Genomic DNA, 16,800 nt, shown 5'->3' with positions numbered 1-16,800 from the left:
TCTGCCATCTGCTTTTTAAATAAGTATTAAATGAATTTTAAGGTGTTAATCAGCTACTCACTTCCCCAAATTCTAAAGTCACAATGGAAATTAGCACCACACACAGAAAAGTAGATGTAAAGAACATTTCATCTACCATTTCTATAAACTAATAAATGTTATGCTTCACTTATGAGAGCTAATGTCAACAGGATTCCACTGCTCATCAAGGAAACAACTTTGAATGCACATTACAAATTCCTTTTAAAGATGAAGAATTTAATATTCCAAAATTTATCCCAGGAATTTAAAAGGTCAGGCCTATAAACTGGTGAGTTAAACAATAGATGAGAGCCAGTGAACCATTAGATGAGAATTCCAGAATGCTAAGAAGAAAATTTTCTTGGGTGGATTCTATAATTTGTGGTTTGAATAAAACCTTTGAAACATTCCATTAGTATTAAAATTCTCACAATGAGAATATGGCTCATATTTAACACATTTTAAATTACTAGACAGTCTCTCCCCAAAAGAAATTTTAATGCTTTCTTCTGCCTAGTTCTTATTCACTGCCCAGTACTCATTTAAGAATAAATTAACCCTTCCAACAATTAGGATATTGTCTAGAAACTGCTTCTTGTACTCTGCTAGGAAAATCACTTATATTCTGAAAATCAGAAATAAAAGAGAAACCCAGTTCATTATAAAATGTTTTTCTACACCTAATAGCTTATTAATTATTTAGGTAAATCACTATAATATTTACCTATATAATTACATATCACTACATTTATAATGCCTCTGAATTAAATCTCACTGTTACAGATTTTGTTAAATGTTTTCACAAAACATTTAAGGGTTTTCTATACTTGTGCCTGCAACCATGATCTAGGGTCCAAAATGTCTTTGATGGATTTCTGCCTTTGAGCTGGCACTGGCTTTGCTTCAAGATTGGTTTTAGTGTCTATGTGCTCACCATCAGTTAAACCATTTTTCCTGGCAGGGAGAAGTTTTCGAGGAGCAGCCATTGGTTTCTGTAAGTGATGCATTAAGGTTGAAAGTTTGGAATCCAAAGGCGAGGTCCGAGATCCGCTTGTTCTTCCCCAGTTGTCCTTAACCAATTGATCTGAGTTACTCTGTGTTTTTAAGCTGAATGGAGGTTTATCAGAAGGAGGAAGGGGAGCTCGTCTCTTTTTCCTTTTCCCATCATGTAACTGTTCACTTGCAGGAGACAATATCTTTTTCTGGATGACCATTTGATGATTACAATCAAAGAATGTGGCCCAAGGAGGTGGTAAGGATTCTTCATGTTGACCAATAAGGAACTGTCCATTTGTTTCTTCAATTTTTTTTTGTATTATATCAGTTAAACTTTCAAGTTTCAAAGGTGAATCAATGCCTGTAATAATTAAAAAATATATATATAAGAAAAAATTCAAAAGCAGTATGCACTTTATCTGAATAAGTTATTATTTTCCAAACTAATATTCTGTCTATAATGGTTATCAAAAACTTAGATTAGGATAAGCAATAAAACATTTACTTGTAAAAATAACCATACCAATACAACCAAAACATACAACCAAAACAAACATGTTATATATGTATATACACGTATATAAAATACATAGTATATATATATATATATATATATATATATATATATACACACATATAATACATAATACACACACATACATGTATATTATTCCTAACTAAATCAGTAAAAGCCAGTTTTCAAAAAAGTAAAGTTACATGAGTATGTTTCTAATTCTACAGACTGAGATTTTATTAGATAACTTTTCTTGGATTTAAAACCTTATTCTTACTGTAAGAGTGGATTCCCTTTCTACAAAAGCTTAAAATAAAAAACTGGGGTGACTATAACTGGATTAGTATTCTTTCTCTGTTAAAAGGGAAAAAGCCCAAACCTCAAAACTCAGGGAAATAGAGTGAAGCCCTTGTACCACTTTGGTCATAAGGCTGCTGGGTGAAATTTACCTTGGAAAAAATAAGAGAACAGAGATAAATGTCTATTAAATTAATTACTGGTATTTCCAAATGTGTAAACCCAAATGTATCATTTTTAATACAACATTTTAAAGTATATGTAAGTGCAGGTACATTAGTAGCAAGTGAGAATAGAATTTAGCACAGACTTGTGCTTATTCACAGCACTGATCACTAAGGAAATCCCACAAGGATAAATAAACACCCTTTAAAGTTCAGAAAAATGGAATATTAATAAAACTAGAAATTTAAAATTTTCCAAAGTATTTCATTTAACTATTTTTTTTTTTTTTGGCCAGAGATGAAAGCTCCCATTCATTAATATTCACTTATCAACATTACTTAAACATAAATTTAATAAAATACAGAAAAAATTACTGAACATTATAATATTTCAGAATTTGCAGGTTTATGTTTTCATAATTTTCATCAGCTGCTTAGCTAATATTTACTTTCAGGGCACCTTTATTCATTCAAGCCTTAAAATTTTTGTTTGATCTTAAGCATTCAAACTATAAAAAAATGAGTATTCATTAATTTTGTATTAATTCATCTATTAAACATGAATTCCTTAGTCTAAATTCATGTCCTTTTTCCACTCATTTTGATTGTGCCCTGAAGAGTTTAGCATTTTAATGTCAATAGAATAAGCTGCTTGAGCATGGACAATGTTGTTTTTGTTACTCTGCAGCTTAGAAAAGACAAACCCCACTTACTCATATCATGGTAGACTGAGGTCGCCTCTTTTGTCAAGAACAAAGGTGGTTTCCGTGGTGACATAATCTCAATTTTCATAATTTCTTCACAACAATGCTTCCATTGGCCTAAGAAAGACAGAAAAAGGCAGGCTAGTTTAAAATATAAATGTGAAGATACATATTTCATTTTCAATAGATATCAACACATTTCTTGCTTTGAAAAATAAGTGAATTTATAAATGAAGCATTGCCTTAAGGAAGCCTGCACAAAAACCTAGGACTATCCATAATTTCAAAGTCCAATTCTGTGTATAAAAGTAATCTATTTAAAAAATAAAGTTCTGTTCAGATATTACACTAAGCTCTCTAGGCGATTAAATACTATACTATTTCACTAAATGGTCAGTAACTACTTTAAAAGTTCTATTCATGGCAAAAGTTTGTGCAGTTTCTCTTTTCTTTTAAATATTAAAACATCTAGTATTCAAGAAAATTGAAGGGTAAAAATCAATCAAAATATAGTTAGCTAGAAGGAAATAGAAAAAAGTGTAAGAAGTAGTAATTCTCAAAAATAGTTTTAACTTTGAAAATTTTAATTAAGAAATAAGAATTGTTCATTTAACAATTCTTTCTTTATGATGATTATTATGCTTTTCAAATCACCCCATCTGGAAAAACACTGTATTTTCATTTAAGTAAAAGGTATATTACTATACCTAATACCATAAAGACATATCACTTGACAAAATACTAGCTAAGTCTAATTTGTTTTAGGAAGGACACTTTAAATAAAGCTGTTAGGCATAATTAGAAAAAAATAGTCTTGAATAAGTTATTTTAACTATTAGGCTACAATTTAAAAGAGTGAACATTATTAATTTTTCTTTTATTTTTCACAATTTTAATATTAAAATAGAATTTTCATATTTATTTCTCCTAAGTAGATATCAAAAAATTTAATCTTTTCATATTTATTGTGCATCTGCATACTGGCTAGCAACTGTGTTAGAAACTGTGTCTATATATTAATATTATAAAAGTAAGTTATTGAGGTTCACCATTCTTACATCCTATCTCGCACCGGTAGAAAAGTAAAAGTAACACATCTAAGTGCTTTTTTAGACTGATTTATGATTTACATTTCTTTTATTGTATTCTTAATATCCATTTTCAATATCCAGCTTGTTTATTTTCCATGGCTTAAAAATGAAGACACAGGCCGGCCCGGTGGCGCACTGGAGAGTGCGCCGCTTAGGAGTGCGGCCGCGCTCCCGCCGAGTGTTCGGATCCCATGTGGAGACCGGTTCCCGCTCACTGGCTGAGCATGGTGCGGGCGCAACACCGAGGGTTGCGATCCCGTTACCGGTCAGTAAAAAAGACAAAAAGGAAAAAAAAAAAAAAAATGAAGACACTTGATGTTTACTCAAATTATCTATTCATTTTTGTTGTATCTAGTTGGATATACTGTCATGGTAATAAGGTACTATATACCTCAACTTTAAATCCATCACCTTAAATAGTTAAGAAACATAAAAAAGCCTTTTAGTATGTTTTATTATGATACTAAGTATAGAATATGGTAAGAATTTCAAAATAATCCACACAGTAACTCATAAAGGGAATAACCTGCTGAGTACAAGTCTTCCAGGGTTGCTCTCCAGAATTTAAATCCAGCTGGATCTGACATCAGATAACTTATTCCTCCCTTCCACTTCCTTTTTTAGATAAATACATAAAAGCTAGCATTTTCTTCTTGGGAGCAGGAAAAGAAAAGCCCTTATCTAATAGAAAAATAATGAAACACTTTAAAATGGCAAAGATTTCTGTCACATTCTTAGAAAAATTATTATAAACTACAGTATTCTCTCTTCGTTGACAGATGAAAGCATTTCCTTGTTAAACGAGTAGCAGAATACTAATCATGTTGAAAATTGGAATATAATGCCACATTATTCCATGTGTTACTGAAATCAGAAGTACAAATGTGGTATGTTCACTGGTCAAGATTACAATTGAAACATTTATTTTGCTAGTGAATACATTCGTATGCATAGTTATAAATGATAGTCAATAATGCTAACATGAAAACAAAGGTCCAATATGAAATATTAAAAGGATATGTTTTGTTCAGATAACAATAATATATTGAAGATGATTCCCACAATACTATTTAATGTTATAATGTTCTCATCAAAATGATCTATTATGCTAAGCTGCTAATGTAACTCAATATTTATATTAGATTTTTGAAAAAAAACCCTAGTTCCAAATCTATTTTAACTTTCTGTATCTACAACCCACCATTCCTAGCTCCACCCTTATTGACCACCCAGAACAAGTGACATTCCTCTTTTACATGTTTGTTAGCTCTCAAATATTAAAAATAGCTATTACACCCATCTTTGCTTCCCAACCTTCACCCCCACGCTGTTCTTCTCCTGGCTAAACAGACCTACTTCCATCAATGTTTTCTCATAAATTCTAATTATCTTACCCTCCTGGTTTTCCACTCTGAAGTGAGGCCAAATAATTGACATTTGTTCCAAATATTAAATGATTCTTACTCTTTTCTGCTCTGAATATCTATTCTTTACTTTGTTATACATACCATACTTTAACCAAGATCATGATAGGCTATCCCTATCACTAGGAAAGTAAACATTTTAAAGTATAAGTCAATTTTTAGGATAGTATAAACACTTCTGTCTTTGCTTCATATCTCCATATATACAAAGACTTCTGAAGTATAAATGTAATAGAATTTGTACTTTAAAAATTACATAGATTGGCAGTTTTTATCCAAAGAAAGTATTAAACACCAGAGGTAACCAAACCTGAGGACCAAGTTGTCATCACTTTCTTATTAGTCATGAGATTCTTACCCCTCCAACTCCCCCATTTTAACATAATTATTTCATATAATCTAGAGAATGAAAACATGAGATCATCATCTAATAGAAGGTGATACCCAGACTACAATATTCTGGCATTATTACCTTCATTTACCTTTCCTTCCTTTTTTATTCACGTAAAAGTTACAAAATACTAAAATCATTTCTAAAAATAACATAGTCTTTTGTTAGACAGACTCTCTAAATTGGAGCATCAAGAAATCAGTTAAAATTTTAGCTATTATCAGCGAAAGAAAGGAAACTGCTGTCTTTTAAGTTACATACCTAAGATCTGAAATTTTAAACTAAGGAAATGTAGTACAGTCAGTTGTCCCTTGGAATCTGCAGGGAAATGGTTTCAAGACCCTCTTCCCCCACCCGCGGATACTAAAATCCACAGATACTCAAGTTTCTTATGTAAAATGGTATAATATTTGTATATAACCTACACACATCCTCCTGCATACTTCAAATTATCTTTAGATTACTTATAATACCTACTACAATGTAAATGCTATGTAAATAGTTGCTATATTGTATTGTTTAGGAAATAATGACGAGGAAAAAAAAGCCTGCAAATGTTCAGTATAGATGCAGTGATTCATTTTTTTTTTCCCCCTGAATATTTTCCATCTGCGGTTGGTTGAGTCCACGGATGTGGAATCCGTGGATATGGTAGACTGACCAGACTTGCTGATAAGCATGAAACAAATATTTAAACATTTATTGAGTGTTTAGGGATTGTACTTAATAACACAAGTTCTAAAGAATCCAAGAGGGCCATGGAGGGAAAGCTCTAGTTCAATGCTGTGCCTCAGAAACCTCTTCAGATCTTGGTTTTCTCATCTTTAGAGCAGAGAGAAGTAACTTCTACCTCACAGTAGTGTTACGAGAAATAAATGAAGCCATCTGGTTTATAGGAGGTAATCATTAAATTTAGTTCTTTTTCTTGCCTCCTTCCCAACCAGCACTATAGTACTTGATGAGGCCATGGATCAGAGTAGGACTATAAAAATTAACCTGAGGATAGCAGGTATTAACTTTTTATAGTGTTCCAGAAAACACAATTCCTAAAATGTGTCTAGTAGTACTTCTTGCAGAAATAACTTTCCATTGTTTGGAAATAGCTCTACTTGTATTCTATAGAATAGCATTACAACAAAAAAAAATCTCTCTGGAAGATGTCCAAGATGATGATATAACAAATCTGGAGTTAACAGGTTACATAAAAATGAGGCTCCTTCTGGACATTTTCAATATTTTAGGATCACCATTATCCTGGAAAAACTTTTGCTCTTCAAATGGCTTCTTATCCCTCGCATCAAACATATTGCCTTAAGCAGCTGAAATCTAATGTGTTGAGAAAATGTGGCATGGTTGTTTTAGGGACCAAAGGAACTTAACAGTATCAGGTAGGGATGCTAGGAATTCAAAGGTATACTATATTATAGTCCAGTACTGGAAAGAGATTGAGAGAAAAAAAGCATCAGTACATTGATGATATATTACAATTTTTTTTAAAGAGCATAAAAAATTCTTGCTACAAACTGTAAGATTATAATTTTAATATTTAAATTGCCATATGCATACTTTCAGGCTATATAAATTTACTGCTAGAAAATCCAAATATCTACTTACTAAAATCGAAAAAATGCTGCCAGAAGGCTTCCATCCACTTCTGAAGATCTTTTCTACTGTCAACTGAAAAAATCTGAGTAATAGCTTGTCCAGCAACAGGGTTAATGACAGAGAAATTATGGATTCTTTTCTTGGCATCTTTATCCATTGCCCGAATTCTGGTTTCCTGAAAATTAAGACAAAATTGGTGCATATTTATAAGAGAATATGTTTGTAACAAATAAACAAATGTTTTATTGCTTAGCTACCATATTTATACCAGATGTAATTATAATCTTATTGCTGATCATATGAAATTTAAAATATGTAATTTTGAGAATTTTCAACATTCAAACTCAAATTTAGGTTTTTTAAAAGGATGCTTTATATTAAAAAAAATGGTTCAAAGTATGCTATATATAGCACTTATGCTAAATAAAATAAGATTAAAACATAACCTCTGTTTTGATCTATCTCAGTTTGTGGGAATTTGCTGTCTTTTATATACATCTTAAAATTTGCAATAAAACAAGTATAGCATGTCATAACTGTAAAGTGATTACATGTTAACTATATTTCTAACAGTAACAAAAGAATCAATAAAATGTTTCTTATTCTAATATTCATGCATAATATATAATACTATCAGTTAACGCAGTAAAACCATAACTTAGTGTTTATTGCCGCAAAACAGTTAGGTTTTCCTCATTAACATTTATTTCTACGTAACATTCATTTACAAAGATCATATCTAAAGATCCATAAAGTAATATAATGCTTATAATGTTAAAATTATTTTTTTTAAATACTGAATACAATACCCTACAACAAAGGCAATGGTTTCATTCATGTTGATAGTTTAAACCTTTTTTCTGAGTGGTACTAGGTATGACATTGGATGACACACTAGCAACTATATATAGTTTAGACCAAGGAATCTTCAGGAATAAAGTCTGGGACAGAACTATCTACTATACAAAAAACGGAATTTGGCTGCCTGCATAATGAGTAGTTTTAATTATTCTAAGGCAGTGCCATCCAGTAGAAATACAATGTGAACCATATATGTAATTTAAAAATTTCTAAAAACGACATTTTAAAAAGTTTTGAAAAGTAAAAAACTGGTGAAAAAGTTTTAATCATGTATTTTATATAACCTCACATATCAGAAATATTATCATTTTAACATGTAATCAATGTAAAAAAATCACTGAGACATTTTATTCTTTTTCATTCAAAATCTTCAAAATCCTTTCACACTTACAGCACATCTCAATTTGGACCAGCCACATTTTAATTGCTGCACAGCCAATGGGGGCTTACGTACAGAGCAGTTCTAGAAGAACATGGTTAAACCTACTGTAATGTGTGCAAAAGAATATGTTGGTTGGCAGTTACAAAAACTGATTAAGAGTGGGAAGAAAATCTTCACTACATTAAGTCCAGGGTGAAGAGAGACTGTATATTCAATCATACGCCAAAATCTACATACACATACAATGATGTTTAAGTGAGTATTAGAGCAGTAGAAATATTTAGGAAAAAGCTATCCATTCCTGAAAAATGGGTAAATACAGTCGGGTGAATACCACATAATCTACACAAGGAGGCCCTTTCTGAAGGAATAAATTCTTATTAAAAAATCATACAGGGAAAAAATGTATGATGTATGAAGTAGCAACATAATTTTGAACCTTTAGAGTATCACAAAATGTAAGGATTGGTAACCATCTTAGAGATAGTCCATTCTGTCATCGTAGAAATCTAGGAATCTGAGTGTCTTTAGAGGACTGTAATGGGATTTATGGCCACCATCTTAATTTCATCATAAAAGGGTCTTCTGACACTCCTTATGCCTTGTTAATAAACTTTGTAAGTTAATTTAATTTTTATACAATATTAAAAATGCTGCCCTAAAATGGCATCCTTGAAGCTGAAAGATGCATCTAATGACTTCTTGAAATATAAAGCTTATTATCACTAGCACAGAATGATTTAAGCTCTAGGAAGAATCTTTGATATGCTACTCTATCACACTAATTGAAGGCTGAATCACAGCAGGGGGAAAAATCCTCCTGTATTGTCGTTAGTATTAAAAATAAATAAATAAAATAAAAAGTCTTTTTGCTACTAAAATTGTACTTCCCTCCACCTAATTTTAGTTTAATACAAATTTCTGACTGCTTTTTGTATATAGGATTAAGATGGACTCAACTTTTAAGTTAAGAAAAATGTGATTTTTATACGTAAATATGTACGTTTTTACCAAAGAATGATTTCAAATAAAACTGCTATGTAGAAAATCTGGATGAACTAGATCATTTATATCCAAGAGAACATAACGCAATAATATATAGATAAAAAGTGTACACTCCATTAACTCTGATAACCATAAATACTACATTTTTAAAACATGAAAAGTTTATAAAGGTGCAAATAAAATGTACAATTTGAATTTACTTCTATATTTTATCATCTTAAATAATTTAATGGGAAACTTTTTCAACTAAAAAATTGCATGTCAGAGAAAAAATGGTTAGCACAAGTAAAGTTTCTCAGCATCACAAAGTTCATGCAAGTTGTATTTTAGTGTGGGCAAATATCAAAAAATAGTGCTCAGGTCTTCACTTCTCAGTAAAGGAAGCCATTAGAGACAATAAAGTGAATTTTAGGACTGCTACCATTATGGGTGTACATAACGTATAGATGAGGGAAGTATCTCCTCTTAGCAGAGCATAAAAGCAAGGAACATGGGAATTATCCCCCACTATTTTCACCACCTAAAGTACTGCCTAGCACCCAATCAATGGCTGAAAAATATTTGATAAATAAACAAATGAGATAAGAAAAGAATAGCTCAGGTGATGATAAAAAGTCATGCATTGATAGATCAGATTCTAGAAATAAACTCTAATCCAATTCTTTAATTTATAGATAAGAAAACACATGTTCTGAGACAGAAGTGTTCTACCCAAGGCCAGACTACCCATTTTGCCTTTGCTAACCCCAAACTTTCTAGTTTATTTCGGAGACTTTATAGCTAAATTTTACTGATTTGTGGATGGATTTCAGATTATTCATAGTGAAATTTTAATCTGCAGCTGACGTTGCTTTTGTCAGTCAGCACACACTGAACTGCAACCTTACACTGCATGAGATGCTGGGGGTACCCAGAGAAGATAAGTGAAGTTAAAACAAACAAACGAAAAAACAGTCTGAGAAGTCAATTCTGTAACAAAAGATAATATACTCTGAAGTCAAAGGAAAATTTCTTTTCTTTTAGGCTTTTCATTATTTTGAATTAAAACTGTACTTCAACCTCTCCATTTCTGTGTAAACGGAAAATTACTAAATCAGTACTAGATTTGTAAATTGTTTATTTTACTTGTGACTATACGACCTTTAAAAAGTCTACTACTGTATCCAGATTATGATCCCTAAATACTCTTTCCTACAAAAAAAAGAGAGCTCTTTAGAGAAATGGCTGATTTCCAGTCTGGGTCAGGAAATGTATAAGATGATTATGGAATGTCTTATTCTACCAAAAATCAAAGATTGCTAGGGTTGTGTAAAAAGGACTCAAGAGCCAACTTAATGAGGCTTCCACTAGTCAAATGTGTCAATTAGAACATTAAGAAGAAAAAATGGCAATAAATTGATATAAACATGTCTTTAAATCCGCAAATTCATAATGATATTTAAAAACTAAATCATTGGTCCTATGAAGGATGCTAGGGAACCACCTCATTGTTTTGGTAGCTGATAAACTAAAAAATCAAGCACTTATCTGTCTTCCCTATAAGAATTGTGCCTCAGGGTAACCAGATAGCTAATAAAGTAGAGGTATTCCAGCTAGTAAATGACAAAGAATGTTAAAATATTACCAGTTTGCAACCCCTAATAAAATAAAAGATCTAAGTAATGCTCCTTAGTGGATATTATATGAACTGAAGACCTATACATATTATATGCCTCCTGATAAAAGTACACACTTTCTAAAATGTATTCTTACTAACCAACTAACAAACCTGAATATGATCCAAAGTATAAGAAAAAAGACAACCCAAAGATGTAATCAGCAAAATCCAGACTATGGAAAACCCAGTAGGAGAGAGAGAGAAAGAGAGAGAACAGAAAGCAACTGATTAAAAGAGACTTAAAAGACCTAATCAATCAACTACAATGCAGGCCCTTATATTATTGTAAAAACTGTTACAAAAATTATGAGATTAAGAAATTTGAACACTGCCTGGATTTCTGAGGGTACATTAGCTAAATATGACAATATATATGAGCATATATGACTACATACATATAAAACTAAATGTTCTTACGAATATTTACAATTAAAATAATATGGTCTCTAGGATTGTTACAAAATAATTCTAGGGTGGGGGGAATGTGTGAGGGTACAAACAGGTTCATTTATACTATTTTCTGTATAAATTATCTTGAAACGTTCCCCAAAAAAACTTAAAAAAGAAAATACAAATACAAAAAACAAAGTAAGTCTATTAGTGACGCTTTCTTATCTGTAATGTAGATAATATTTCACCTTTCTCACAAACATGTAAGGATAAATGAGTTCCTTGAAAGGTGCTTGGTCTAATGGCCTGTTAGACAGGGATGAAGACAAATAAAATGTCGCTGCTAAAAATAAACTTTAGACCTTATACATAATCTATCTTATCTGTAATGTAGATAATATTTCACCTTTCTCACAAACATGTAAGGATAAATGAGTTCTTTGAAAGGTGCTTGGTCTAATGGCCTGTTAGACAGGGATGAAGACAAATAAAATGTCGCTGCTAAAAATAAACTTTAGACCTTATACATAATCTCATTATTAAAAAAATCACAAAAAACAAAAAAATACCTTTGCAGTATGTGACAAAGAATGTTTGAAATGTGTAAAGCATAACCACAAACAAAACCAAGTATTACGTATGATTAGTATCAGTTTGATATAATTATTTTCAATTTATGCTAATAAAATCAGACGTAAACTCCTAAAAACAGCCTATTTTAAAAGTTATTTTTGCTGAATTTAATAAAGTACAATCTGAATAGTTGATAGAGTTCAGTTATTAAGACTAACATAAAAAAATCCCATGTACTTCACAATAATTTTGCTTTCTAGGGTCCATGATAAATATAATAGTTAAAAGTAATTTTAAGAATTTAACAAAGGTGTATCACACCAAGTAGTATTATTGACTTGTTTAATACAGATTTTATTATTAAAGTGAAGGATGTATAGTATTTAAATCAAGAAAAGACTATTGATCTTAAAGACCCACACATCTTTTCCATCCCACTCCCCACCTCATTGGCAATGGATAAAGCTTTGGTTAATAAAATGCTTTCTACAATGCATAGGAGACCTAGTTAAGTACCCGTTATTGAGAATGTCTTGCACAACAACATTCACAGTGAAGTTTTTTGAAGTAGAAGCAATGACTTTGAAGTAAATCACCCTTTCAAATTTGGATTGAAAAGGGGAGGGGAATAGCTTTTAGGCTTTTCTTCCCTTAATGTGACTACTTCCACAGATGGCTCTCTATGAAAATTAATGAACTGACTTAGCCTTACAGGAAATGCCATTTAGAAGGACAGGAATTATAGTTAGAGAACAGATCTTGTGATCAAAATAACAGAACTATTATTTATATACCTTAGCAGCTGCAAAATTTATGTTTTCACATAATTTTTAAAATAGCATTAAGCAAAATTACTATTTTCTAAATCATAAGAGAAGACAACAACCAATAGAGGAGAAACTCTGATTTGTACTTAATGTTTAACATCTTTAAGCTTAAAAAGATTTTAGCGATCTGGCATTAGAAATATAATAAAAACTAAAACAAAAACATTATTCTTAAAAGTTTTATTTGTTCCTTACCTGCTATACTAGAAAATACGAAACTGGCATTTATTAAAAATCTTTTGTTTATTTAAGAACACACTAATAGCATATGTCCCTTAGAAGTTTCCAAAGTAAGAAAAACAATGAAAACATCTATCCTATATTTAAAAACCAAGTAATTTAAAATTGAATAGATAAAAACCTATAAGTTTATCATGATATGAGAGAGAGTGGGGGAGGTAAGGTGAGAACACTCTTCTGCAGGTAATACTATCAACTCCAATACATATTACCAATACCAATACAATACCAATATATAGCACCAACACCTTACTCTGAAAACTGGTAATTAAGATATTAAATATTTACCCTGCCTTTTCGGGAAAGATTGTAATTCATCCCCAGGTGATAAGAAAAAGTGTTTCTTTACAAAAGAATGCCAGCTAATATATGTAGAAGGAAGGACAGTATGAGCAAATCATGTAGAATCTCTAATGTAATAACCAGTTCAGGAAAGGGTAATCACAGGTTGCTAAAACCATTATATGAAAAATTGTTAGATAACAAAGATAACCACACAGTGCCAAAGTATCACTTCACTGACTACTTGCTAACTGTACAGATTACTTTTACACTGGAAGGATGGCATTACTAGTAGTGAGACAATCTGACATATGTGCTTCCTAACAGAATGCTCTATAAAGTATTTGTCATCATCCATAAAATATTCTAGTAAAAAATATTTAGACCTCATTTACAGTTTAGAAAAACTACAGAGGATGAATAGTCCTAGACTGAAAACACAAACTAAAAGGACATTTTGGGGGCAATGAGGAAACTTAAATATGGACCATATATTTAATGATATAAGGGGATTATTGTTAATTTTCTTGGCTGTGATATATATATGAGGATACTTCAAAAAATTCAGGGAGAGGGCCGGCCCGGTGGCGCACTGGAGAGTGCACCGCTTGGGAGCGTGGCGGCGCTCCCGCTGGGGGTCCGGATCCCATGTGGAGACCGGTTCCCGCTCAATGGCTGAGCGCGGTGCGGACACGACACCGAGGGTAGCGCTCCCGTTGCCGGTCCCTGGTGTGGGCACGACACCGAGGGTTGCGATCTCGTTACCGGTCAGTAAAAAAGACAAAAAGGAAAAAAAAAAAATTCAGGGAGAGATTTGCATTATCTTTTAACTGTATTTTTTCCACGAACTTTTTGAAGTACCCTTCTGTGTGTACAAGGGCAGAAAGTTCGTGGAAAAATCTGTGTTATCTTTTGTATCTCTCTCTCTAAATATATATATACATATGTCCCCTATTTTTAAGATTTGCATGTTTAAGTATTTAGGGATGAAGTATCATAATGTTGGAGTCTCATGTTCAAAGGTGTCAGGAAAAAATATATAAATAAAGAAATAAGGCAAATATGACAAAATGTTAACTGTTGAATACAGGTAGTAGGTATATCGGTGATCAATTTAGTACTTTTTAAACTTTTCTATACATCTGAATCATTTTATAAGTTGAGAAAAAATAAAAATTACTTTATAATTGGAGAAATAATTATACAATGTTTATGTTTTAAGAAGTAACAAATATATTTCTTAACTGGGATAAGCGTTTGATATATTTGAATAATGAGATCAGTGACATTTATTACTAAGTGGAACGTTTCCAAGAAAATGGAAGGGCTCAAAGGAAACCTGAGGTAGAAGCAGACACTGCAAAGAAAAAAGTTTCTGTGGAGAAAAGGACAGGAATTAGTGCTGAAGAAAATTAAGATGGCAATATCACAAAGCTGGAAAATGCAAGACTTTGTCATCAGTTTCATCTTTGAGACTGGCAATTAAATTATATTTATCTTCTCAACCTTAACTCTTACCTCACATATTAATTTTAAAATTCTCTTTTGTACTTTAGACAAAAGAAGATACTTAAGTCATCAGCCCTTAGGGTCAAATAGAGCCCATGTTGCCCTCAAGTCTATACAAATTACTAGATTAATAATTTTCCTGTGAATATGTAACGGTCAATTGTGAAACAACCACTGGAATTTGTGTTAAGTATGCTGATTTCAGTCATGTTAATAATGGCATTGATTGACTACAGAATCCCCTCTGCTGGCTAGCTAGCAGGCTTTATTACCACAAGGTCAAATAAATCAATGAGAAAAGGTCAATTCAGTCAGGCCACGTAAACACTGTCACCACTTTTCTGGAATTATATACTTGTCATCAGACAGGAAATACAGATACACTGGGTACAATAACAGTTTTATTATAAATGTCCTCTTAAGTTTAAATGGTAAAGATTTGACACATGCCTAAGCATAGCCTATGGGTCTATTGTGGCTTCAAGCTCAGAACCTCATTTCAGAGCCTCTTTTTACTTTCAAAACTGATTCAAAGTGGGTATGGAGATAGGAAAAAGTCTAATTTTGCCTTCTAAATCTAGTGTAGCAGGATGTCTGTGAGAAAAGAGACAGTCCATGAATTTTTACCTATTTTTTCCTACCCATTAGGAAAAGAGTGAGCCATATAATTCTCCTTAGTAGTTTAGCATGTTCTACCTGATATCTGAGTCCATTTCTTCACTTGTAAACAGAAATAATATACCTGTAAAACAGGGATAGCATACCAGCTCTACCTACCTTAAGGGGCTGAGATAAGGTGAGTTGAATACCTTGAAGACTATCTTCAAATAAAACAAATGGCTTTACAATGACTTAAACATTTCAAAATAAAATATAAAAATATCACAGCTAGATAGAAGGATAAGTTCCATCTAGTGCTCTATAGTACTGTAGAGTGACTATAGTTGACAACAATTTATTGCATAATTTCAAATAGCTAGTAGAGAGGATTCTGAATGTTCCCAACACAAAGAAATGACAAACGTTTCCAATGACAAATGTTTCCAACAATGGATATACTATTTACCCTGATTTGATCATTACACATTGTACACATGTATCCAAATACCACACTGTACTCCACAATTATGTCAATTAAATTTTTTTAATTAAAAACAAACAAAAAAACCCCACACACTGCTTTAAAAATATCATGTTTAGAGTACATTTTAATTTGGTTTACGACTATCCATATTCTACAGAACAACATGTAAGAAAAGAAATTGGTAGGATTACATTACTTACCCAGCTATCTAGTAAAAACAAATTAGACATAATCACATATGTAGAACTCTTGCCAAAAATATTTAATCGGAGTCTAGTGAAATAATTTGTCATGTACAGATTTGGGGACATTCTAAGAAAACTGGCCTGGACTTTCAAAAAATGTTAATGTAATAAAAGATGAACAAACAAAGGCAGGAGGTGAAAGGCATAATTTAGATGAAAGAAAACAAAAGGCATGGTGACCAAATACAATTTGGATCCTTAAAGGGGTCCTGTATCAAATAATAAATAAAAATTAGAAAGAACACTTGGGGACATTTGGGGCAATTTGCTCTGTATATTAGATAATAGTGTATCAACAATAAATTTCTTGAGTGTGGTAATAGTAAAGTTATGAAGAAAAATGTCCTTAGTTTTTGGAGAAATATGCTGAAATATTCAGGGAAGAAATGTTATACTGTTTGCAACTTATTTTCAAATGTTTCAGAAAAAATATTTAACTAGAGAAAGCAAATGTGGCAAAATGTTAACAAAAGCTGAAGAATCTAGGTGAAGAGTATATAGGTTACCAATACCCTAGTTCAACTTTTCTGTACATTTA

At 31.8% G+C, this 16,800-nt stretch overlaps 1 protein-coding gene across 1 annotated transcript in view; it reads right to left on the bottom strand.

The window, feature by feature from the left end:
• Nucleotides 1–749: 749 nt before the first annotated feature.
• The window catches only part of RTKN2 (rhotekin 2), a 65,785-nt gene continuing 49,734 nt past the window's right edge, over nucleotides 750–16,800 (bottom strand). Inside the window, exons 10-12 of the mRNA XM_008567459.1 lie at nucleotides 7,217–7,382; nucleotides 2,706–2,813; nucleotides 750–1,378 (exon numbers count right to left, since the gene is read on the bottom strand). Coding sequence (XP_008565681.1) covers nucleotides 843–1,378; nucleotides 2,706–2,813; nucleotides 7,217–7,382 — 810 coding nt within the window. The 3' untranslated portion in view covers nucleotides 750–842. The remainder of the gene's footprint in view (nucleotides 1,379–2,705; nucleotides 2,814–7,216; nucleotides 7,383–16,800) is intronic.

The sequence above is a fragment of the Galeopterus variegatus genome, unplaced genomic scaffold (assembly GCF_000696425.1).
Source record: "Galeopterus variegatus unplaced genomic scaffold, G_variegatus-3.0.2 Scaffold320, whole genome shotgun sequence".
Taxonomy (NCBI): domain Eukaryota; kingdom Metazoa; phylum Chordata; class Mammalia; order Dermoptera; family Cynocephalidae; genus Galeopterus; species Galeopterus variegatus.
This window is presented reverse-complemented; position numbering and strand designations above follow the sequence as displayed.